The sequence below is a fragment of the Spea bombifrons genome, chromosome 9, assembly GCF_027358695.1.
Source record: "Spea bombifrons isolate aSpeBom1 chromosome 9, aSpeBom1.2.pri, whole genome shotgun sequence".
In the NCBI taxonomy this organism is placed as follows: domain Eukaryota; kingdom Metazoa; phylum Chordata; class Amphibia; order Anura; family Pelobatidae; genus Spea; species Spea bombifrons.
The window spans coordinates 18,216,968-18,243,869 of NC_071095.1; the positions used below are offsets into that span (position 1 = coordinate 18,216,968).

General features: G+C 41.0%; 1 protein-coding gene across 3 annotated transcripts in view; it reads right to left on the bottom strand.

Annotated features, from left to right (window-relative positions):
* The window catches only part of SMOC1 (SPARC related modular calcium binding 1), a 53,088-nt gene that overhangs the window by 21,931 nt on the left and 4,255 nt on the right, over window positions 1–26,902 (bottom strand). For all 3 annotated transcript variants that reach the window (XM_053475047.1, XM_053475046.1, XM_053475048.1), the window contains exons 2-5: window positions 11,550–11,721; window positions 10,738–10,850; window positions 2,130–2,229; window positions 1,387–1,434 (exon numbers count right to left, since the gene is read on the bottom strand). In XM_053475047.1, the coding sequence (XP_053331022.1) occupies window positions 1,387–1,434; window positions 2,130–2,229; window positions 10,738–10,850; window positions 11,550–11,721 (433 nt within the window). The remainder of the gene's footprint in view (window positions 1–1,386; window positions 1,435–2,129; window positions 2,230–10,737; window positions 10,851–11,549; window positions 11,722–26,902) is intronic.

The following is a 26,902-nucleotide window of genomic DNA, read 5'->3' on the forward strand; positions in this document are numbered from 1 at the left end:
CATCTACGGTTTCACTTTCTTTAAATGAAAAGGGGCTTTCTTCAGAAAACCATAGAGAATCGTCTCGCTTTTAACTCGCCTTTGTGTTTGTTTCCTGGTTCTGAGCAGCCCTTTTGATAAGTCAGCGTGGCTTGGTTGATACAGTGTAACAGCTGATAGAAGGATAATAAGCTCTCAAGCTCACTGCGTGAAAACGGAAGCCCGAGTCGCTAAAGCTCTGCCTCTGGTTGTGAGGTCCAAACTTGGTTTGCAAGAAATACTACAATCTCCCTGACGTTAAATCGGGGTATGCCGACAAATAACCATTAAAAAAAACACTACATAGAATCATTGTGATGGGCTATTAAAGGGATACTACGGACCTCATAGTGGCTCCACTACAAGGCAGGTGACTATATGGCAGGGGTGGCCCTGGCTCCCAGGAATATTAATAGCATTCGCCTCCCTCCAGATTAAAAAGCGAGAAAAATGAAGGAGCTCTGTATCAAACTACTAAACCCAAGTTCTCTTTGTGTATTCACATTTATGCCTATAATCAAGGTCTGCTGCATGTTAAGAAAATTCCCAACTATGCCTCTCATAAATCCTGCAATCATATGATGACATTTAATTTACCAGAATCCACATTATGTCTCAAGACGGGTTTAGTAATAAATAACCTAATTTTCTGCAAAACACCAGCAAGTTAAAGTCCTTGTATGACGTTGCTGTTATTAAGTCTGTCCATTGCACAGATATTGGTGTGATTAATCATGGCCTGTCATTTTTTCCCCATAACAGGAACACCTCCAGTGTTTTCACACTATTTCAGCTATGAAGTAAAATGATGAGGTCTTAGATTTGGCACAGACATCTGGCAAAAGCTCTCAAAGTATACAAGCTAAGGAGGTAGGCTAAAAATAGTCGCTTGTGGATTAGGCACATCATAAAGAAAGAGGTATAATTCCAGTGTACCATTTAAATGCTACCAGTTATGGAGAAAGGTTGGTTTGAAAGATATACTGAGTTACCTTTGCCTCCAGGTATTTCTAGGATATTTCATGCAAACTTTCCACCCAATCATCCCTTGGTAACTGCAGCATTGGCAATGGTGACAACACACAAACACACCCTAACACAACACCATACACTTACACATACATACGCATACTCGGTCTCCCTCAGGCTCACCCCTGACAGGATAAGCTGACACTCACATGCTTTCAGTCTATTTTCCTTTTCCTCTACAAACTACATGAGATCTAGGATTATTAATAGAACTTTCTTGTAGCCTTCAAAAAACAAAATGTTTCAAAAATGAAATAACAATAAAAATCCCCAAAATACTCTGAAATACACATGTAAAATCATGGCGCGTTCCACACCATGTCACAGAACTTCACTCACCTCTCCTGCCTGAGTTACCTTGGCTTGAGGGCTTATCAGTTACTGAACCTTTAATGGAAAAACAAAGAAAAGTGGAAAACATCAGAAATATAAATAATAATAATAAAAAAATGTCTCATGTCACTCTCACTTTTGTTGTTTGCCTCAAGCGCTTGACCAAGCTTCATGAACATCTTAATTTGACAAAACACAATGTTTCCATGGGTAAGGAGCTGAGGGGAGCACTGGTTTTATACACATTCAAGACATCTGTGGACACCGAGCATCTTTTGGATGTTCATTCTTTAGAATTTATCTGAGGCTGATTATTGCTGTGAGCAAAACCAAGCACTTACCTTGGTGCACACTGCAATGCTCAGAAACCTGAGGCTCCTTCCCATCCATGGGATCTGTTTCGCCCACCCAAGATGGGAGTTTTCATCGGCATGAATTAAAATAAGGTGACAGGAGCCTCCATTGCATCAAATATGTTCAAACAAATATTTCCCATGGGCTGCAGCACGCTATGTTGTCGCTCATGCATCAAGACATCTCCAAATAAAAAGTACAATTCACTCAAACATGCGCTTACCTCATCTCTTCTTACTACGTGTCCATTTATTGTGATATTGGGAAATGTTGGGACACTGGGGGGAGTGAAACTAATGTGGTCCCTAACAGGGACAAGTGGTGTGTGGGAAACATGATAAAGCAAAACCAATACAAACTCCCCACTCTTCTATTATATGACGTCGCTCTTGTACCTGAACATACAGGAGTCTTGTTTTGAACTGAAGATCCACTGACAGGTTTGCCATCAGGGGTAACGCACCAGCAGTATCCAGTATACGTGTGGCACTGCACCTGTTCCAGAAGAAAATAGAAATCTTCTTTTTATAAAAACGTGCCAATATCTACACTCCCAGGACCAAGCGTCTCATGATATCGATGAGGTTACAGATTCACACATGGACTCCCTACGGTAGAACTCTGGATGAATAGTCAATTCAACATTAAGACCATCTGCAGTGTATTTGATCCATTTCATGTTCTGTTTTCCCAAGTGACCCCCCCCCAAACCTTCGAACGGTAGAAATTATTCACCCCCACACCAAATCAGGTTTATTGTCAAAATAGGCAGACTTTCAGCTGTTTGCAATGAACAAATCAAACAAAAGCAATGGAAATAGCTCAACACAACAAATGCTTCAAGTGGTTTCCCCAAATCCAACCGAAAATGCAGCCTATACAAGGAACAGGATACAAAAAAGATAGTGAAGGCACAGAATGTTCTTAGGGACACTGTTGGAAACATAGTTCGCAGGTCCAAAGTTAAAGAAATAGTCATACAGTGATTATAAAAAGTCTTCACACCCCGTGTTAAAATGCCAGGTTCTCGTGATGTTCAAGAATGAGACAAAGATAAATCATGTCAGAACTTTTTCCACCTTTAATGTGACCGATAACCATACCTCCTGGAGAGTTCCCAGGTATGCCTACAACCTGAACAATTAAATTGCAAAACAAACTGCAGATGCAGACATTTTCGTAGAACTCAAAGTCAGGTTGTCTGAGGGCCAGCACAGCCCTGTCCAGATGACAGGGGGGATAACCCATTGTATCCCTTAATCCCCTCACCTGATCTATTGCCTGTGTACCCCCGAGCTGATGGGATTTGGGGTTGGGTTCTGTGTACACTGAGAATGTCTGTTAAAGGAATGTTAATAGAATTAAGGATCTATATAAGTTCTATGTGTTTTTAATAACAGTTGTTCTTGTTTTACTGCACGAATGGTGGTCTGACTGATCCGTGGATAGCAGGAGCTATTCGTATGAGGGTACTGACTGGTGATTCCTCAGCCCTCAAACAGGGGTACCCAGCCTTGGGTATGGTGACCCTGTAACACATCCCAAAATACCTACACCCCCCCCACCATACCTACACAGCCCCTCGCATACCACCCCGGCACACCCACACAGTCACTACACCAACATGCCCAGTCACTACACCAACATGTCCAGACACACACAGTCACTACACCAACATGCCCAGTCACCAACCCAGTCACTACACCAACATGCCCAGTCACCAACCCAGTCACTACACCAACATGCCCAGTTACCAACCCAGTCACTACACCAACATGCCCAGACACACACAGTCACTAAACCAACATACCCAGACACATACACACACAGTCACTACACCAACATGCCCAGTCACCAACCCAGTCACTACACCAACATGCCCAGTCACCAACCCAGTCACTACACCAACATGCCCAGTTACCAACCCAGTCACTACACTAACATACCCAGACACACACAGTCACTAAACCAACATACCCAGACACACACACACAGTCCCTACACCAACATACCCAGACACACAGTCCCTACACCAACATACCCAGAGACACACACAGTCACTACACTAACATACCCAGAGACACAGTCACACACACACACACACAACTCACTTACCATTGGGAAGCCCGAGCTTGTCACTCATATAGCGAGGTAGGACCCTGCTTCCTCAATAATAATGCTACCAACTGCATATGGGCACTTCAACGAAAATTATCTGTGTAACCAATGGCGTAACCTAAGGCTCCAAAGAAAATGTATAAACCAAAGTAGTAATGGTATTTGGCATTATAAAAACACAAGTAACTGTCACTTTTCACACTGTTGAAAAAAAGATAAAAATATAAGATGTAAAGTATCCCAAATTGAGCTAAATCACTTAGTGCCCCAGACATGCATGTGGATCTACTATCCTTATTGTGTGACAGGCTTCTGCAACCCAACACACAAACCACCAAAGGTTTCTGCTTTATCATTAAAAAAAAAATTACTTGAAAATAACATGTTATAAAATTTCAGAGAAACAAAGACATCCCAAGGCATCTCGGGTCTCTATTTATGAAGCTTCCTTCAATCTGCAGCCTGAATTCCATTGGTTTGACAGCTGGCCCCACGATCTCCCTAAGGTGGCAAAGAATTTCCAGACACTTTATGTTGCCTTTCATAGGGTCTGAATATTTTACATAAGATGTGATCTTCGTGTAATTACAATCACAGCAGTAAGTGTTTGTCTTGGGTCTGGCTCACTTGCAAGGCAATCATTTCTCGTGAATGCCAAAATCATATGAGGTGTGTCCAAGACTAACAGCATTTTTCACATGTTTGCTCCTTGTCCATCACACCAAAGTCGATATATTTGGGTTCCCAATACATTTTAGTGTGATATATGATTTGTATAACAGTTCATGTTCTTCAGAACAATTATTATTCTATTATAGAACCCATGCTATTTCTGGCAAAACATTTTTAGTCCAGTTTCATTGGCTTACAATAAATAATACGACCATCAGGTGGCAAGAATGCCTGAAGACCTGATATAGTAAAATCATTTAATAGCAAGCCATCCTTTCTGCCTATTTTTTCCATCTGCCTAGTACATTCATAGTTTGTCACACATTAACTTCTACCATTCTCAGTGACGTAAACCTTCCATAAATCTAAGCCTCTGACCTTTTAGTTTTAGACTATGGCCTTTTGCTGTAACCTCTCTCCTCCTTTGAAATAATCTTTAGTCCTGTACTTTGTTAAGCGTATTTAAATATTTCTATCACATCCCCTCTAACTCTTCTCACCAAGTTATACATGTAGAGACCCTCTCTCTCAGAACGTCTAGAGATCCTTCTGGAGATGGAGTATCCAGAACTGTACGCAATACAGGTGAGGTCTGAGATCTCTGCTACGAATGCCACTAAGCTATACAACAGAGGCTTGCCTTTAATGTCTACATTTATGCTCCTCTTGAGTCAAAGTGCCCCGGCTATGGTGTCCTCATACAAGTACTGAAGACTTTCAAATGCGTAGGGTGACTATAAGTGTGAAAAGTTTATCATTCAACAGTGAGTGGCGGTCCCACCCACGAGGAGCGAACAGTCTCCTGGCACAAACTCAATATCATTCCCTCTGCATGGAAGTGGCATTGATGAAGGATTCTTAACATGTCATTGCTTTGAACTTCAAGAGCATCCACCTTACTTATCAAATCCATGTATTTATTGCTTGATAAATACAGGTGGATAAAGAGTAACACAGCTACGATCAAATATATTTTGTTATCATTTTTATTTTAATTAGTTCACAATACATTGCGTTACACGATTTCATCTAAAGGGGAGACCACCGCAGCCCCAAAAGCTTATGTAACTTTGCATTTTTTTCAATGTTGGCCCAATAAAAAAAAAAGTTATTCATTTTACCAATGACTTTTTTCACAGGCTGGTACATCTATATCCATCTTACTTATGATTATTGCTGTGATTAACAGAATAACCCGTGTGACACCATTAGTAATAACTAAAACAGAATCATATGCCGTTAATAAAAACGTAACGCAGCACTGGGTCTGTAAACATCCACGTACAATTTTCATAGCTTTGCGTACATTGGATGCTTAAGATGCATTCAACCATAGTAAACTCTGCTGAAATATTTAGGCATATGTCCGCTACTCTTATGACAAGCCAAGAAACTATAGCCAAGCTCCATCAAGAGGGGCCTCAAATATTCCTGCTTGAACCACCGTTTTCTCCTAAAACTTTGGAAGGTAAAAAACATAACGGATGTCAGATGTTCCCGCTTTAGGAGGGACAGTATCTGTCTCCTCCCCTGATCTCCGTCTTTTCTAAGCACACAAAATGTTCGCTGGGTATAAGGGTATCAAGAGGGTTCTACCGGCCATAAAGTAACACTAACACGTGTAGAAACAGAAGGAAATGTGTAAGGCAGGGGAGCGATACGGGAATGATCTCAGAGTCAACTAATTTGGGAAAGGACTTAACTCCCCATTCAGTAGATCATGCCCTCTACGTGTAACATTCTTTTTAGTTGATGTCCCTTTAAATGCAATAGATACTCTTAAAATAGATGGTGCACGCTGGCACACAACATCGGCACATATTTTCAGATCTAAGGTTAGCTCAATTGAAGAATTCCTAAGCATGAACACAATGATCACATGAAGTTTATCAGCCTCTGTACATTATATAATAGGAAACATACAATGTGTCAGGGAAGATATGAACCACTTGCCTAATCCAATATGCTATGCAACTTCAGACTTGTTTGATCCCTGATTTTACTTTATGTACACATCTTGATCATCACATTAAATTGTTATACTTTATGAAAATCTTTCCTGCATGGCAAATTTATGGAATTGAGAAAAAAAAATGTTTTCCATATGTCATGTTACAGGCAACACATAGGGAAAAAAAAGTCATGAACAAGTCATGAAGGCTTTCAAAAATATACAGTGAACTATATAAATACATATATGTACATACACTATATACCATTTATAAAAGCTACTTAAAAACCCCAGGACCATACAGTCTAGAGCTATATTGTCTTCATTTACAACAATTACATGAGTTACATTTGTTCTTGGAATCCCAGCACTGCCAACTATAAAATGAAGTCTTCTTGGTACAGCAACGTTTAAAGACCCAAAAAGTCTTAGCGTGCCAACATTTCATTCCACTGGTTAACTCAGCTTCTTCCCAGTTTAAGAATGTTGTACGTAATGTTTAAATCAGGCTGGGTTCAAAATTCTATTTTGCCCTACCCTCTGAGGATGGTGATCAGCAGGGAATTGTCTGTGGTAACAAGATGTGGAAATACAGGGAGTAGATGCAGTATAAAACCCCCAAAACAATAACAGATTCTTGTATTGTATGTGCAGATTAGAATTCATCAACAAAATGATGAAATATTGAGGGCATTACATGGAGAATGCATACCTTGTCGTACATTAACATTAAAAGGGTATGGCAGCCGACGACCTGTGATCTTTTCAGCAAAACACACAATGTGATCGATGTGAACCAAGAAGCCAAAGCTTTGGGTGGTAAGGTGAGTGTGGGTAGCTCATTTTGAAATGGGCGGATTACGGCCCTTGTCAGGTTGGCAAGTGAAAATTGGGGCGATGGTTGCATACCACAAGATGTCTTATCAGTGTTGATTGCTGTTTGGTCACTGGAGAAGTTTAGATATTCAAGACAAAGAATATTCTAACACAGTGGCAGTCAGGTGTATCCGTTAATGGACATTTCCAACAGAATAGTCCTTCATGCCACAAGGGTGAGTCTGTTCATTAATCACTCCATGAACACGACACTAAAATCAGCTTACTGCAGTGGCTTGCTGGATCAACGGATAAGGTGGGACAAGCTGTAGATATCTACAGCCAACTAGACTACTCCACATCTCATACAGACCAGCCACAGATGAACTAATGCTGCGGGCAAAAGTAGGTTCTTATCAATACTGGGGAGGTGTTACCAATATTTAGCAAAAAAGTCATCCACAACTTGACTTCCAGTTCCATGGAAGGCACAGCCCATTGTTAATAATCTTCATGACCAATGAATACATAAAAAGGCATTATTCTATAAAATAGATACCGCCATTCAAACTATGAATCTTATGTACCCTAGAAAGAGAAGCTGGAACATATCGGATACATCGATATATTATGGTGTTTTTTGCCAGCTATTTCGGGGAGATTCTTATTCCCATATAGTCCATCCTGATCTCTCTCGTGCTGTGGAATAAGCAAAACATTTTCTTTTCTGTTCTCAAACTTAGATTCTTAATAAATGAAGGCAACGCCGAGTACAAATCACAACAACTGCGGCATTCATTCTCAGAAAACCTCACATTTTCCTTGGAGGCACATAAATAATCATATCTCCCACTCAGAAACGCCGGACTGTTTGTCGAGCGAGCCCCAAACTGGACAAAAATATTCCCTTTGTCACCAGCTCAGCGAGACTTGCCGCTATAACGTTGGGTTATATAAACAGTGCTGTGCACCTCGCCATATATCACCGGCGTTACCCTGTCTGCGCAGAAATGAAGCCTTTCCAAAAATCTGTCTGTGGTTTTAATCCCGTGGTGTTGAATGGTACGTGATGGGTTACGCATGCTGAAAAGGTCCAGGAAAAGTCCCAACTCTGAATGTGTAATGGGCCTGACGGGTATATTTTAAATATAAATCTCTCTAATATCAACATGCTTGACTAAACCAGACAGAAAACCATACTAATTACGACAAGGTCTCTAAAGCATCACCCGATTTAAAGGCGTTTATTTTAAAGGCGCTTGTTATACAGAAGCAATTTCCTTAAACCTACAAATTGCCACCCATTGCATCTGTGTAGTTAGATTGTAAGCTCTGTGGGGTAGGGGCCTTTTATTCCTATGCATAAATACTATGCCCACAATAATGCTAACCAGCCAAGCTCTTCCTGGAGCAGAAGCTCGGTGGGGTTGGACCTTCATGATGTATAGTGACGTCAAGGAGCTGAAACACAACTCAACTGAAAAGTCTCCTACCTACAAGCCTGGGCTGGCTATCTGGCACACTACGTGTAGGTGAACCACCATCTTCAATTCAATCCACCAGCAACCTCACGCAGTTTCCTACATGCTTTTAATTATATGATCCGTATGCACCTGTGTGTTTTTCTGAGGGTGCAGGCAGGGAAGGAGAGGTCCGGAATAAAGAAACCTGGTCTACAACCGTACGAGCGACTTGTCAAATATATTGCTACACAAACTCAGTCTTCCGGGGCCCGGATGCCGCTTGGGTTTCAGTAACCTTTATCCAAGGAACACACAGGGCTGATCTCTTGAGCTCCTCTCCCAGATCAAAAGGAACATCTGGACAGTATTCATAACACATGCCAACAGAGAAACCACTTCTCAGAGAAAACATTGTATCGCGGTGATTACTGTGGGTTACGGAGCAGTGCAAACAGGCAATGTGTAAAATAAACATATCAGGCTATTAGATTATTTGCAGATTTCGGCCGTGGTAGGTTCCAGATGTGTACCTGAAACTGTATTTACTCAAACATTAGGTCTGAGCCATTCTGGGAACGCGTCGAGTGGAGTCAGCGCCAGGTTGGCAGTTTTCAGTAGAGAAACCCTACCAAATGATCCAGTAATATCAGGACTCAGAAAACACGTTCACCACCCAGGGTCCCTCAAAACTCCAAACGCATGGTGGCCAAGTCATGGAGAGGATCTAGTTCAGATCTGGCTGCAAACATTCTGTACGGCTGAGTGTGGTCAACGTGCTCCTACTGGCCGAGACAAAATGTGATTGGACTACTACCCCATGATAAGACTACTATACCCCAACATTCCACAAAGCCATCTGTTTAAGTAGAATCCCACTTTAATAGGTAAGCAGGGGCAGCTGCAATTGAGGACTATTCTCCAAAACCACAGACCTTGATTGATTCCCCAATTCAGTACACTGGAGAGATCTGAGGTGCCCCCTAAACTCAATAATCCCCGTAAAAGCTGGACAACAGAGCATTATGGTGGGGCAGATAGACGATACAAGACAATTGTGGCTGTCACTACAGAACAGGACAGTTGGGAGGTATGGATTTCATAACGATATATCAAATACATATTGTTATACAAGTATTTTATTGAAAATGCCCATTAAATAAAGTGGTAAAAAACTAATTTTGTGAACAGAATAATAAGCCACTTGGCAACAGATGTTCCATTTACAAAATGACACATTTTACATTGTCAACTGGGTGTGCGTTATTAAATGTTTTTAGTCATTTGTTGACAGGGGAAAGCAAAAAAAAAAAAAATATTTACATGTCAAAAAACACGTACTTTCATAAATGATCAATGTGGTATTTTGTCTATGACAAATGAGTCCTTTGCAGCAGTAACGCTACGTTCTGACTTATGAAGCTTTATGGAAATTCCAAGTTGTTGTTTTTTTTCAGTCCTATATTACTTCAGAGCTCCAAATAAAAACAAAATTAAAAAAAAAGAACCCCCTACCATTTCTGCTGAAATACCACCTGTCTCGGGGTGAAGAGGCAGGTTCTCTGGGTCAACTACTGGAGCTGGCTCCTTCATACTGATTATATGATAAGTGTTGCCGGACTGCGGATAACTGGCACTTTTGGCACTTTAAGACAGACAACCCTGATGCTGACCAGTCTAGGACTAGTACTAGTCTTACTTGTATATCATATTAAATCTCCTCCTACTGCATGAGCCAGTAACGTTACCCTGGAACTTATGGATGTGGTCATGTTGGGTGGCAAGACTGTGTCAACCACTGTGTATTATTCTAGCGTGTAATTTGCTTAAAATAATCCAAATGTTCTTTTTGTTTTTTTTTTAAATATACCCCCCCAACACATAAAAATGAGATTTAAAAAAAAAAAAAAAAAAAACTGCATACGAAATTAAAACCACCCACTGAAAACCTTGTCGCTATTTTTAAAACTGGAAGAAAATTCTCACTTGAGTAAATGTTCCGTCCTCGTTGCACTCTGGAATAAACACGGCTTCCTGAGGTTTTTTAGCTTGTTCAAGAGCTTGAGTTCTTTCCAAACGACACTTACTCTGGCCGGCATCTGCGGAGAAGACACAAACACTTGATGAGCTTTTCATTTGGTAATATACCATGAGGCTGTAATGTAAAAACAGCTGACTGTATAATATAATCTACTTCCAAGAACGCAAATGCCGTGTACCCACAATCTAAACCCCGTGGTTTAGAGGAGAGTTTTGCTGCCGACAGGTAGAGAGGATTTCTATGGTCATTTTGTCCCACACACCACCTAAAAATGTGTTAACGATTCATGAAAACCAGTCTGGTCAGAAGGCTAAATCTTCAGAAACAGTCAAGGCTGATCTTGGTACGTACTCTATGTAAAAGTTTGGTAAGAGCGTCAAGCAATTTCTTCTGTCTTATTTGCCTACTCCAATGTTCTGCACCAAGGTTGTGAAAAGGACGCTTGTATTTTACCCCTCACACATCCCTAAAAATTAGTAAACATAACTTTTGGGAACAGATAAAGATCCTTCAAAGGTCACTCATTTCAGATATGAATCATGTAAGCTTAATTACCATTCTTTTTTACATGTGTCCCACATAGCGAAACACTGAGACAGAGGCTGTTTCGTCCTCAGTGTTTGGAGAACACATTTTAAAGATGATATCATTTTTTTTAAAAAAAAGCCCAGGAGATAAAGTATTGGAGTCAAGGAGCGACCCAATGGGCCGCCACTGCAATGGTTTACAAATCGGAGGTAGATGAACATTTTCTTGCCTTTGCACCGTCCTCGGTGAGACACGCTGAGGGCAGCGTCCTTGCACTTGGCTCTCTGGTAATCACACATGGATTCGTAGGTCCGGCCGTCTGAAGCACAAACTGGTTTGGGTTGTGACCGGGAACAGTGAGGATTGCACTGAGGATCCCTATCCCGGTCGCTTATTAAAAACTGAAAGAGAAAAACGTAGAAAGGGATCAATGCATGTAAACAGTCTACTGAATCCGCAATCATGGACGTCTGCGGGATTTATTCCTGAAGGGGCAAAATATCCTCCCAACCTTTCCCCTCTCCCACCTCAATGCCTCCTTACCCCATCCCAATTGCCTAGCTTTGTTGGCTCAATAGAGGGGTTTCCTGATGGGAAGTTACTGTTAGTTACCCATTAATTGGAATAATTATTTGAACAGTAGTAGTACAGACCATCATGAACCTACGCAACACAAACTTTAGTTTACAGTAAACGGGGTGGCAAAGATTAGCCACATCTACCCTAGTCTAGATTGTAAGATCACAAGAGCAGGGTCCTCTTCTACTTTTGTACCAGTTAGTTATTGAGTGTGATTTTAATTTATTGCACTTTGTTGTAACAGCACTATCTGGAATCTGCTCTGGAATCTGCTGGTGCTATATAAATAAATGTAATATAATGGTGTTCGGCCAGCTGTAGTGTCATTCCATAATGATATAAAAGCTAACCTTTGACAGTCTAGTTTTACTCACTTTCCCATGATGCTTAACATACCAGACCAGTCTGAGTCATAGGAGCTGGAGTACATATTGCAACTTAGCCGCAATACATATTTAAAATAAAACTACCCTGTGTCTGTAGCCTGCAAACTGCGTCTATTGATGCACTTAGAATATTCGAGTTTAGTTTTTTATTCAATTTCATTTATGGATATTTAACATGTTACAAACTTAACGTAACTTTTTGTTCTTTTAAGTTTGTAAAAGTCCCGACGAAGACTTAAAATTCTAGGGGTCAAAACATACGTTGATACGTTAATATGAGTATGTAAATAAAATGTGTGATATGTCCGTAACGGATAACAAATATTACTTAAACGGTTTAATCCTCCAATGCTGCTTCCTTTTTTACAACTAAAACGTGGATGGCCAGATTGAGGCGTGAAAGATTTGTACAGTTTGAAAATGCTGATAAACATCGATCGCTGGATCAGAACCCTGTGCTGAAGGATTTATTCTTTTCTTGGAATTCTGAAGTAAAATATCCTTAGATGGAATTACAAGTACTCGTTCTTGGGCAGCTTCTCAGGTCATTTTGACCTCTCTTTGCTCCCAATTCTTTGCCATAATCCATAAAACATGAAAATGAATCAGAGAATATGTTGGTCCTTTGCAGTCTCCATATCTCCAGCAGAACTGTTGACATATTAATTTGCTTACTGAAAGCATACATTTCGTGTCCTCTGATAAGCTCTGTATTTTACTATAAACCAAACAGAAAATTTGTAGGATCAAAATATATATACGAGAGCCTACAAAACGTAGGAATGGGATTATCCAACTTCACAATGACGACTACTAAATTAAGATAAACTGTGCTGTTGCCCTACAAGAATAATACAATGCCATTTAGAGCCCCTTGGAATCAGAAGGGTGGTATATTTTCTGTCATTTTTCTCCATGGGTAGAAGATGGGAAATTATTGGTGCCAGCTGCATCTAGTGGCTTCAACACTTCAGAATGCTTGGCATTATACATACAAGCAATGGACAAACTGTGTTCCTGAGTTTTTCAGTATGACTGGAAGGTATTCACCATGCCTCCAGCTGGTGGTCCTTCCACAACTACAGAACAAACTCTTCCATAAGCAAGATTGGCCCTAGGACTTCAAGTTTGTTCTAGTCTCCTAGATACAATGTTTCGGATTTCACCATCCTGTACGCATCTGTTTGTTAAACAGGAAAGTATCTCAGGGTAGCACCTCCTACCAGGAGCCACCTCATTTCACTATGTTGTAGGGTCTGCTCTACCCATTAGGTTTTGCTAGTTGACTGCTAGCGTATAACGATGACTTACAGTCAAACAAATGGACGGTCCCAAACTCTCCTCCACTTCCAATGTGCATGGAATACGAAGGGACAAAAAGATTTCCATGACTCCAATAAACACCAGCCACGGCCCATGACATATGACAGCCAACAATGTTATATCAAAAAATATTTTTAAATAAACATTCAGCCTGGTGGACATGCAAAAACTACTTCAAGTAATTACATTTTACAGTTTCTCCAAACTTTACCACCAACCACGGTGGATTTGTTTCATAACTTGCTTTCTTCAAGAAAGTGAAAGTTTGGGAAAGCCAGGGTTCATAAGACTCCTGCCATATTTACGACACAAGCGGCAGCTGTGATTAAAGTCATACTTTGTATTTTACACAATATATTTGATGGTTGCGCTTTAATCATGGTATTTGTGCATAAACACTTAGCCCGTGAACTCTCAGTGAACCTCACACATGGTTAGTTGGGTTGACATTGTTCTTAACACCCTGATGTAGATGAAAACCGTTTTTCCGTAAACTGTTGCTAGCTCCATACCCAACAGGCAAACATGACTCAGAATCATAATTAGCACAAGGTGGATATTGTTCACAAAGCTGTCTGAAATATTTTCAAAATCTGAACATTTAATTTGTTACTCTTAGGAGCCAGACATAATTTCATAATGTAGATAGATTTAAATGTTGTTTAGAGATTAAGCTAAGAAAATCTAATGTATCAATGATGTCATAGCATTAAGCATCTAATAGAATTGGAACATATTTTATATGTTGGTACATAATAGAAGGATTCTATTAAGCCATTGGCAGGGTTCCAAGGTAGGACACCCATCCTTCAGCCTTTACAATTAATACCAATGCAAGGAGGAAGCAGCAGTAAGCACGGCCTCCTGTAGCCCATGACAAGTCCTCAACTTTGTCCAGGTCAATGGAGCATATCTCAAGCCAAATAAAAGGCTCTTTCAGGTCTTCTTACGTATTTAAAATGGGTGTATACTTTCTTCGCAGGATACGGCCAGGTACTAAGGAAAGTACTCAGGGGTTGGGCAGACTGGATGGGCCTAATGGTTCTTATCTGCCGTCCCTATCTATGTTTCTATGGTTGTTTATGGCAGTTGCAGAGGGGGAAGCTTGGGGTCCTGCCCTGGGTCACCGACAGAGGTAAAGATGTATCTAGCTAGGACCGGGCCCCCAGCCAACCCTTCAGATCTACCAGGCTGTGGAGGACCTCGTAGGGCAAAATAACCTTATATTATAATTGCATTTGAAAAATAGTTTTAGATATAAATACTAGTATTTTACTGAGGAATGTTAATGACTTGGTGGAGAAAAACAATATTTATCATAAAAGAGCCCTTGTACGGAGCTTAAAGAGGGTCCATCAGCCGGTGCATACCGATATTTGGAAAGCTATTATCCCAGTTTAGAAATAAGCTCAAGAGATCGTACGGTCTTCTGAGCCGTTTGAATCTTCGTTGTTGAAGGGGCAGACCCTACTCACAATGCTTCCGCACATGTAAACAATACTGGCGCTTGTTGTTTCCACATTTCCATGCGCTGCCAGGTTTCCATACAATGCAGGGCTTGTTTTCTGTTGGCTGTTTTATGTAGTGAAACGAAGGTGGCACCAGATACATCACCAAATATTTCAATGGCATTTTCCGCATTTGACAATCCCTCTTCACAAAGGCACTTTATCACATTTATAGACAAGTTCATTGAATTGTCCCTTTAGCAACCAATTTCTCGGATGTTCTAAAGCTGGATTCTTTACCGTAATATTCCACTTATTTGCATCCTCGGACGCAAACACTTTGGAAAATAGAACACAAGATCATTAAAATAGACAAAACGATCAATTACACACAAATTATACACATTATTAAATATATCAAGGTCTGAATTACTCTTGAAAGGTTTTATCTTTGTACAAAAACCTTGACCTTAGATTATTATGTTATAATTTAGCAAAACACAAAAGGGTACTTAAAGACTACTTCAAATACAACTATAAAGTGAATGCAGTAAATTCCATTATGTTGCAAATTTACATGTAAAAAGGCATTAAAATTGTGACATGCACCAACCCATCTTAAAAGAAGCCGTTGAAAATTAAACTCAGAATGGGTCACACCAGTTTCACAACTTGGGATGGTTTTCCTGTCAGTGATTGGTTGCTTTTTAGCAGTGTACTGCAGCTTCTCCTAAAGGTAAATGACCATTATTAACAACTAAAGAACACATATTTTTGAGGTAGAATTGGGGATAAATGACCCATCGCCCCTTTAGTAAAAGCGCTGGCTGACGTGGGATAGGAACTAATGCTTGTTGAGCTAGATTCAATGGAGTAGAAAGCATGCCTCATTCCCTACTACAATGGGGAGAGATCATTTGAGGCTTGGCCAACAAGAAGAGGTGTACAGGGGTACTAGGGCACCAATAGCACCCCTTGTGATGCCTTTACTCATACTACTGCTTGTTAACCCGCCAGTCTAAGACCACCATATGCTGCCCCTATGAGGCTGGTTTGCATAGACTGACATCACTACACACGCAGCGAAACACACCTGTAAAATTCGAGGTTAGCAAGATGCTTGTGTTACAAAATGAAGCTTCATCTGGGCTGTCTAAGGAGAATAGAAATGAAACGCATTGCTCGATGAACATTGCGTGAATTAAATACATTGAAAAATCTAAATATTTATCATGGGCGAGATCTTTATATTTCTTGAAGTTCAAAAGGAAAGAAACAAAGAGAAAGTGAGAGGGGGAGACCATTTTTAAGAGGTTCACAACGGAGACTGGGAACCCACATAATGGAACACAAAATGTAAATATCAAAAATGATGTCTGAAACTATTATTCAAAGGTTTCTATTATAGAAAAAGCACTTAAAACCAAGAATGGACATGTTTCTTAGAAACATGACATCAATAGGATTTTTTTTATTTTTTTTAGAACACTGATTGAAGCTTTATGTGATGAATCAGCAGCTACATGTTCTGGCTCTATTGTGTTTATCTTTGGTCCGATCAGCGTGATAGGTGGGTTCTGTGTACTGTCTACAATTTTGAACGTTTGTTTTAATTCCGTCCTCCCTTGATACCTCCCCCCCTCTCCATGTCTATGTTTGATTGGTGCCTTTTTTTGATCCTATCTTCTAATGTTAAGTTCAATTAACGGAAGGACTGACATCATCAGACTGGTATAACCCTTGGCAGGGATCCCCAAATGCTGTTAAATGACTTCTCGTAACAATTACGCTTGAGTTTGTTGGTCTTAGCTTCCACGTAAAGGTTATAAATCCGATACCAAAATTCGAGTCTTCCCGGCACAAGATGAACGGCAGTGCTAACTGGCGCCGGAGTTATTAAGTCAACTTAAAATACCTGAAGAGCCATCTTGACTCTAAAGCCAAACTTTAAGTGCTGACCAGCCAAGAGTGAGTTATGAGGCCTTGCAAGCCCTCCTTTTCCATTGTATACACCTTCCCATAAATCTTTTAAAATCACTGAAAATGTTTTGCTTTGTTCCGAAGAATTAAAAGATTGTGATCGCTGAAGCATTTTGTGTTTTCACTGTTTTACAGCTGGCAAAGACAAAATGAAACGTTGAACTGGTGTTGGGTGACTTTCGGCAATAACTCTACCTTAGGCATCAACAGTAGCAGAGTGTAGAAAGCTCTTCTACCATGAGCCTGATACACAAGGAAACATTGGGCTTTCAATTTTAAAAAACTATTTATTATGCTCCCACGGTACAATTCCAGGGTAACCGGTATCACCGACTAGAGGTGGTGACTTCATATCACAATAGTACATAAGCTGAAATATTAAGGCTATTAACACCCTGCCAAGTTAGGACTTTCAGGAGAACCAGTTCCAGAACCACAGCTGTTGGCATTAGTGCACATCTCACAGCTAGTAATGTCCTATTTAGATTTGCCAAGGAACCACCTTTATATCTAGTTTAATTAATACAAAAATAGATATTTTCAGACAAATTGAAAGGGCTACATGGGCAAACTTGGCAACATTGCCTAGGGAGTTGAGCTGGTAGCGCATGCCACCACGAGGCTCCTTTTTTATGTTGATGACATTGTATGTGCCATGGTTTACAAAATATTCCAGGTCCAAGCCGTTGCGATAACTGAAGTCCACAACAGCAGAGTTATTTGACCAGGTCACAGAGTTCACCAGGTGATATAATCTTCCTGCAAGAAGACTTGATACAGAGGATTACGAGATATAGCCTGAAGGATCCCAAACTATCTCACTGCACAAAATGCGATTACAAAAGCATAGTGGCCTCCAACCTATTTGGGCCAACACCCATATTTCAGATTGTATAAATCTAAATAAAACAAAACACATGATACACAAACTAATAAACCAAGTATATAGAGTATTCAATGCAATCAGAGATCAATGAAAAGAAAGAAAGAAAAAAGATGTCCTTCTACTGCCCCTCAAAGTGACTGATGTTCCAGATTGGCAAACATATTCCTCTAATCCCCAAGCGTTATAGTAAAGATTTGTGGATGCCCAAGATGAAGCCTTTAGGAGAAATACAAGTCTTTGTCAATGAGAAGTGGCACAAACATCGTGTGTGTTGTCCACATATTCTGGACCATTTTTTTAAAATATATCTTTAAAAACCAAAAATCTATATCTATATCTATTGGCCGTCAGGCGTCTTCCTAACTAGTTCAATAATTTGTATCTCTCGAAAAGACCAGGAGAGCTGTTTCTTATGACGAAGTAAGGTGATTTTTTTTTGTTTTTATATATTTTTCATGTTATAGCCAGTATTTATATTACATTTGTGTATAGTTCTTTAGTTTAGTTTTAAAATATTCTTCAGTACCATCCACTAGATGTCAGTGTGAGAATAAGATGACTGCCTTCTGGGTATAAACCGATATTTCTTACAAGTAGGCATTAAGATTTTTTTTTAAAAAGGCATTTTATTGTATTGTTTAGTACTTTTATTCCAAAGCACTTTTACACTTAACTTATACATGTATGGTTATAGTTTTTTTTGTTATTTTATCTGACATATCCCTGCTTAATGGTACAACTTAAAATAAGAAATGTATGCATATTAAAAACCTACCTAATGTGTCTGAAGTCCCTGTTTTGGGGATTTTTGATTATTCATCCCTTTTATATTACTTTAACCCTTTGTTGGCAGCTGGTCGCTTCAGGCAACCTTTGTAAGGGTCGAGTGAGGAGACTTTAGTTAGGTTGTCCCTTTTATACTATTATGCCCAACATAATTAAAAATGATGGGAAAAAAGTAGTTTTAATAAGCAAATTTACTTTACTAATAGCTGTGAATGAGTCCTACGCAGCTAAAATTGCCATTGCTAACTAAAATTTTAAGAATCCAATTACACAAAAAAAAGGGGAAAAAATTGTAAATGTCGATGGTTTTTTGAGGTCACAGAACGTGGCCTAACACTTATGTTTATATAAAACTATTTCCCCAATTTTTGTTTCTTTAATATGTTCTGGAGAGCATCACATGGAAAAAGTAGAACGATGAGGTGATAATAACTTGAATTTTCCAAATGTCCACACAAGAATGAATATTAAGGATTAAAGGATTTTCAAACAAATGGTCCTTTTGAAGACCATTACCAACTAGAAGGTAAAGAAATTTCAGAATTTTCACATCTCAATGACAAATTTCCAGTGTGATATAGCAGAGACAAAATTTAGGTTTTTACTATGTAGATCATTGGGCAGACAAAACCTATATGCATATAAATGAATGAAGTTTAGAGTACTGTTATAAAGACAGGTATGTGAACGAGTAATACAAATGCTAGAGCCCAAAGCAATATAGGGCCGGCATGTTTCTATTGAAAGGTGAGCTTTAATACACATCATGGCGCAGTGATGGTGAGTTGACATCAAGAAATCTCACTTGAAATCTCAACTATCTGCTTTATACAGGACCATCCAAGCTCTTCTGCAGGAGAAGATCACAAGGGTAGGTCCTTCAACATAGACATTGGCAATGATAAGTCCAAACGGTACAACCATGCTTTAGCAAAAAAATAAATCCCTTGCTGCTGATATGATCATTTAAGCTGGGCCAAGTGTACAGATCACAGTAAAAACTCACTGCCCTGTATTAGCTCAATAAATCCAAGAAACGTATAAAGAAACATCTCTACGCAATCCCAAAGTCAAGGTTTATGAATTAAATTTTACAATAAGGTCCCAACATGAAAAGTTCAGCCTTTCGTTATATCAGAGGCCAAACTTTTCCTCATTGGTATCACTAATAGACATGGCCGGGCAGCTATTACGTCAATGGTTCTGGAGCCTTTTCGAGCTCTGTGACCCTCTCGTTTACACTTGTTCATGGTTCTCCTGGGTGATACGTTTCTTTCCTGTATATTGTTCCCTTTGTTGAGATTGTATAAAATCCCCTTGGAGTCTGCATCTGGCCCTTATGCTCCCACTTGGACAGTCCTGCTCTAAGGGTTACCCCATGCAGAGAATGATTCAGACCGGCAATCGTTTCCACTAACAGCATTCAGAGGAGAAGAAAAAAAAAAGGCTTCAATTGAACAGAGCTGCAGCTGTATTTGCTCTAAAGGGATTTAAAAGACACTGCTTCAATTCTGCTTCTCGGATAAACTTGACTCATGATAAAAAGAAAAAAAAAAAGTATTTTCCAGGAAAGCAGAACATTAACGTTTTCACTCAACAATCCTTCATGTCTACTAGATGAATATCTCAGCAAATCACCCCATTTTTATATTTAACCTGTTCTCTGATGATGTAAGACTGCATTAACAATAAAACATTGTGCAATAAACAAAAAAGCTTAAAAAAATATATTTTTTGTTATAAGGTATGAAGGGCTGTATCGCCTGAAATAAAAGTGCCTAAAACACTAAGAAAATCTGATTTTACTAGTTTTTTTTTTAAAAAACGCCCCAGGTTTAAGACCTATGCCCCTGGATGATCACGGTAAATAGTCCATCTGGGACATCTTGGGTATAACCCAAAGTACAAAATGTATACATATTAAAGGGACCCTGCAACCATTTTAATGCATATGATAGCGTGTCCACTTTTAAACGCCATTTCACCCCCTTCCAAAGGAATGGGGGGAGTTAATGCAGAATCCCACTGTGGGTGTTTGCCTCCTTTCCCAGCTCTTAGCTCCTTGACTTGCGGGATTTGTTTTCGGCTGAACACATCTCCCGCTTGCCAAAGCACTCGTGCCTTTTATACACCAGACAGCTCTAGCACTCGGCTCACGCATGAGTTCCAGAGGATCCAATAAGACCTTGGCGCATGTACCGAAAGTGCTCCCTATTATTGCAATGGGAGCCCTTTTCCACCACTGATTAGCTGCTTCAAGCAGCCAACACTGCCTTGAATCAGACCGAAGATAGGAAGCTGTATTGCGGTTCTGGAACTGCAGCTTCTCCTTAAGGTGCTACTTATTTTTTTTCCCACAGGTACACCAGAGATTAAAATACCTTTTTCAAAAGTATAATGAAATGATCCAAAGACATACTGGGTGATCCAATTACTCTTTCCAAAAGCCAAAACCTTTTCTGCTTTCTGGTTAAAAAAAATGTTTGTATTAACATTAAAAATGAATAGCCTGTTGCTCTGGCTCATGCCCCTCACTGAAAATATTATTCCGTTTTCCCATCAAAGGTAATCTGTGGCTACATGAAACTACTGAGCAATAATAAATATGACTTAGATGTGATCTTCATTTTGGTTTCCTGTTGCTGGAAATTTGGTTGAAGTCTGTACTGGCCCCCACCAATCTCGTAAATGACAAGGATAAATATTTAAGTTTTAGGTTTTTCTGCTTTGTATCCATGACCCAGACAGAGAGGGAAGCTTATAAAGTAGGGATACCACCCAGCCGGCGTTTCACCAACATCTTGGTAAAAACTTGTGGCCAGGAGTGTTTTAAATAGAAAGGGAAGGACTAGTTTAGCGAACTGGCACACAGATCTGAATTTATAGGTGTTCGTAGAGGAGGTAAGGCAGACACTATGTGTGCCGATACTTATTGTCCTAATTTCTTGTTTCCAAAGAAGGACATCTTTACTTTGCCGTTACACGTCAATTGTGATCGTCTGACAGCTATTGGCGTAACACACTATGGCATTTGGAAGGTACAGGACAGCATACGGAAATCCAGGAGTGGACCACAGCAAAACATGGGAACTGAGGCATGGCAGGGAAAAACAGAGATATGCAGCTCCGCAGCCTGGATGGACCCTGACAAGGGGGTTAGTTCTGGCATCACATAAATCAATGCTGGGGGGCAATACACAAGGGTGTGGGGGAATAAATGCACAAAGGGGGCAATACACAAGGTTGTTGTGGGGGGGGAGAAAGTAATCAATACTAAAAGGGGGTCTGGCTGGGCCATCAATACACAAGGAGACAAAAATACAATGGGGGAGTTAATGACAAAGCAGTGTAGAAAATACATTTTTTATGCTTCAGTGTGCCTTCCCCTGTATGTATTTGGGTGTATGTGTGGCAGAGCCTGTCGTGGTGCGTGTATGTGGGTGTTGGCGTGGTAAAGCCTGTCCTGGTTTGTGTGTATGTCAGTGTTGGTGTGGCAGAGCCTGTCCTGGTGTGTGTGTATTTGGGTGTCGGTGTGGCAGAGCCTGTCCTGGTGTGTGTGTGTATTTGGGTGTCGGTGTGGCAGAGCCTGTCTTGGTGTGTGTGTATTTGGGTGTTGGTGTGGTAGAGCCTGTCCTGGTGTATGTGTTTGGGTGTGTCTGGGTGTGTCTGTGTGGCACAGCCTTTCCTGGTGTGTATTTGGCTGATGGTGTGGCAGAGCCTGTCCTGGTGTGTGTGGCTATTTGGGTTTCGGTGTGGCAGAGCCTGTCCTGGTGTGTATTTGGCTGATGGTGTGGCAGAGCCTGTCCTGGTGTGTGTGTCTATTTGGGTGTCGGTGTGGCAGAGCCTGTCCTGCTGTATGTGTATTTGTGTGTCTGTGGTAGAGCCTGTCCTGGTGTCTGTGTCTGGGTGTGAGTGTGGTAGAGCCTGTCCTGGTATGTGTTTGGGTGTCGGTGTGGTAGAGCCTGTGTTGGGTTGTGTGTTTGGGTGTCAGTGTGGTAGAGCCTGTGTTGGGTTGTGTGTTTGGGTGTGGGTGTGGTAGAGCCTGTGTTGGGTTGTGTGTTTGGGTGTGGGTGTGGTAGAGCCTGTGTTGGTGTGTGTGTTTGGGTGTTGGTGTGGCAGAGCCTGTGTTTGTGTTTGGGTGTTGGTGTGGCAGAGCCTGTGTTGGTGTGAGTGTTTGAGTGTCGGTATGGTAGAGCCTGTCCTGGTGTGTGTGTCTGGGTGTCGGTGTGGTAGAGCCTGTCCTTGTGTGTGTTTGGGTGTCGGTGTAGTAGAGCTTGTGTTGGTGTGTGTGTTTGGGTGTCGGTGTGGCAGAGCCTGTCCTGGTGTGTGTGTGTTTGGGTGTCTGTGTGATAGAGACTGTGTTGTTGTATGTGTTTGGGTGTTTGTGTGGTAGAGTCTGTGTGGCAGAGTCTGTCCTGGTGTGTGTGTGTGTGTGTTTGGGTGTCGGTGTGGCAGAGTCTGTCCTGGTGTGTGTGTTTGGGTGTCGGTGTGGCAGAGCCTGTCTTGATGTGTGTGTGTGTTTGGGTGTCTGTGTGGCAGAGTCTGTCCTGGTGTGTGTGTGTGTGTTTGGGTGGCAGTGTGGCAGAGTCTGTCCTGGTGTGTGTGTGTTTGCGTGTCTGTATGACAGAGCCTGTCCTGGTGTGTGTGTGTTTGTGTGTCAGTGTGGCAGAGCCTGTCCTGGTGTGTGTTTGGGTGTCTGTATGACAGAGCCTGTTCTGGTGTGTGTGTGTTTGTATGTCAGTGTGGTACAGCCTGTCCTAGTGTGTGTGTGTTTGGGTGTCGGTGTGGCAGAGTCTGTCCTGGTGTGTGTGTGTTTGGGTGTCGGTGTGGCAGAGTCTGTCCTGGTGTGTGTGTGTGTTTGGGTGTCTGTGTGACAGAGCCTGTCCTGGTGTGTGTGTTTGGGTGTCTGTGTGACAGAGCCTGTCCTGGTGTGTGTGTTTGGGTGTCTGTGTGACAGAGCCTGTCCTGGTGTGTGTGTGTTTGGGTGTCTGTGTGGTAGACCCTGTCCTGGTGTGTGTGTCTGGGTATCTGTGTGGTAGAGCCTGTCCTGGTGTGTGTTTGGGTGTCGGTGTGGTAGAGCCTGTGTTGGTGTGTGTGTTTGGGTGTCAGTGTGGCAGAGCCGGTGTTGGTGTGTGTGTTTGGGTGTCGGTGTGGCAGAGCCTGTGTTGGTGTGTGTGTGTTTGGGTGTCTGTGTGGCAGAGCCTGTGCTGGTGTGTGTGTCTGGGTGTGAGTGTGGTAGAGCCTGTCCTGGTATGTGTTTGGGTGTTGGTGTGGTAGAGCCTGTGTTGGTGTGTGTGTTTGGGTGTTGGTGTGGCAGAGCCTGTCCTGGTGTGAGTGTTTGGGTGTCGGTATGGTAGAGCCTGTCCTGGTGTGTGTGTGTTTGGGTGTCTGTGTGGTAGAGGCTGTCTTGGTGTATTTGGGTGTCGGTGTGGTAGAGCCTGTGTTGTTGTGTGTGTTTGGGTGTTTGTGTGGTAGAGCCTGTTGTGTGTGTGTGTGTTTGGGTGGTAGAGTCTGTGTGGCAGAGTCTGTCCTGGTGTGTGTGTGTTTGGGTGTCGGTGTGGCAGAGTCTGTCCTGGTGTGTCTGTGTGTTTGGGTGTCAGTGTGACAGAGCCTGTCCTGGTGTGTGTGTGTGTTTGGGTGTCTGTGTGACAGAGCCTGTTCTGGTGTGTGTGTATTTGTGTGTCAGTGTGGCAGAGCCTGTCCTGGTGTGTGTGTGTGTCTGGGTGTCGGTGTGGTAGAGCCTGTCCTGGTGTCTGTGTCTGGGTGTCGGTGTGGTAGAGCCTGTGTTGGTGTGTGTGTTTGTGTGTCAGTGTGGTAGAGCCTGTCCTGGTGTGTGTGTTTGGGTGTGTCGGTGTGGTAGAGCCTGTCTTGGTGTGTGTCTGGATGTCGGTGTGGTAGAGCCTGTCCTGTCCAGGACAATTTAGCTGTAAGAACTGATTTCATTATTCTTGTTGATTTCACAGTCCTTCCCCCTTGAGAGGACCTTTTACATAAACATACTGGCAGACCACTTTGCACCATGAACTGTGTGCATTAAAAAAAAAATGTATCTGGGATGAGGTACTCATTGGATGATGCAGTGCTAGAAGAGTTGTGGTGGTATTAATAGCCAAAAGTTTCTTACAAGAATATTGTGAAGAATAATGTGATCACTGTTTTGTGTCATCTAAAAATGTTTGCAGTAGCAAATGTTTTGATTCTATTATGTCTAATTTATTTAATTTATTAGGGCCTTTTAACGCTTTTGCTTTCTGGCATTTAAATACAAATAATGTGATAAAAAGGAATGTTTTATAGTTATTTCTAGAGTGAATAGTGTGACTCTGGTATGTATAAGGGGTGCGTGTGGGTACAAGTGTTTCCAGGGCTGCTTTTCATTCCCAGTCCGGCCCTGTAAAGGGACCATTTCCGAACGTCCTAGAACCAGGTTACCTCTGCTCCTTTTCTTGCAGGAGAATCTCATTAGGGTTAGCCCTTTAAAACGCTAATATCTTAAGTGTTCCACTGTCCTACAAGTTCCCTGGTTCAGGAACATAACACAATTCAAACTCTTATTAAAGTGTTTGAAGGCAATCAGTAGGTGACCTGAGCAACAGGTGATTTGGGATTTTCTTTTAAAGGAAATTGCATTTCTACCAAAAAAATATACCCTCGCCAAATAGGTCAAGTTTCGTCTCATTTAAAAAAGGAATTAGCTGCTGTGAGATCATTAACCTCTGCCACGAGCCAGATACATCCTAATGTAAAATAAACATTCAAAGAAAGACCAAAAATTCCTATATGTAAAGACACAGGCGGGACAGTGAATGCAAACAACTGATCAATTAAGATAACGGCTGAAAATGAGCACAGACCTATTCTGCAATCAGCCTGTGGCTTTTTATTTTAATTGCAGTGCAATTCATTCTTTTTCAGTTATATCTTTTGTTTACTCAATTGGAATTGAAAGAGAAAGCATTTGGAACAGGGCATAAATCCCATTATATACATATATAGTATGGGAAAAGGACACATTTTCAATATTTTTACTATAATACTATGAAGTTTTACTGGAACAAAGTGAGATGCCTTTCTTTGCCCTTGAGATCATACGAAATAAAGGATCTTTTTGCTACATGTGCTGGAGTTTTTCCTTTTATGATATAGATTGGCCAAGTGGGTTCTGCCAATCCCATAAGCGCATGCATAAATATTACTTATCTGTAAATGCTATTACATGTACAGAAGTGCAAGGTGACGAATTTGGGAAAGATTGATACACTTTAGGAGCTTCCTCTGGTCCATTAACATCTACAGTTGTTAAATGCATCTGGTTATGCAGTACATAAGTTGAGGACGTTAACTCAAAACAAGACGGAATTATCTAAAATGCCCATAATTTTAGTGTTCATGTCAAGGAATGTTCATATATTTTATGGGACATTAAGTCATCAATAAAAAAAACAATTGTAGTGTTAAGAAATGTCTGTTCTGCATTCTTAAATATCGTCCCGGGGAACTTCATGGACACGAGTTAGTCTATATGGGACTTTGGTGTTAAAACCCCAGGGTTCACATTGAAGAGCATCCTAGTTGTTTATGACCTTCTAATCATATAATATGGATGGTTGTAGTATTAATAAAGGCTTTAAACACGAAATCACCCACAATAAACTCTTTTCACCATTGCTAAACCACCCTAAGAACATATACAATACATACCCAATCATTTTTTTCCTTTAACCCCTTATTCATAATTCTCCATCAGCTGGGGGAATGGTAAATGGACAGAATGTTAACAAGGAGCCATGCATATTAACTGCGATGTTAAAACAATAATCTGCTACAATCTGATCCGTTGGTTTCATAAGAAAATCAGGTTAATGTAAAGGTTTTGTCAGATAAAGCATTACCTTAACCTATTGCCATTGCCAGCGTTGCTATGTGGTTCAGGAGCTTACATATTAAATGGCGACATCAGACCATGGATTTTCAGACATTATGATAAAAACAGAGCTCATGTCAGATCTAGGTCTGGCTTTGTGATGGCTTTTGCTTCTCCCCTCCTGGCACTACAGCCTCCAGTCCACATTGAATATTATAGTATTGATGAAGTCAAATGTCCTCATGCCAGTATCCAAAGAAATGTAAGGTATTTTTATTTCCTAGTCAAATAACGCATGGTGCCCAGTCTACCTGCCCAAGGGAGACATCA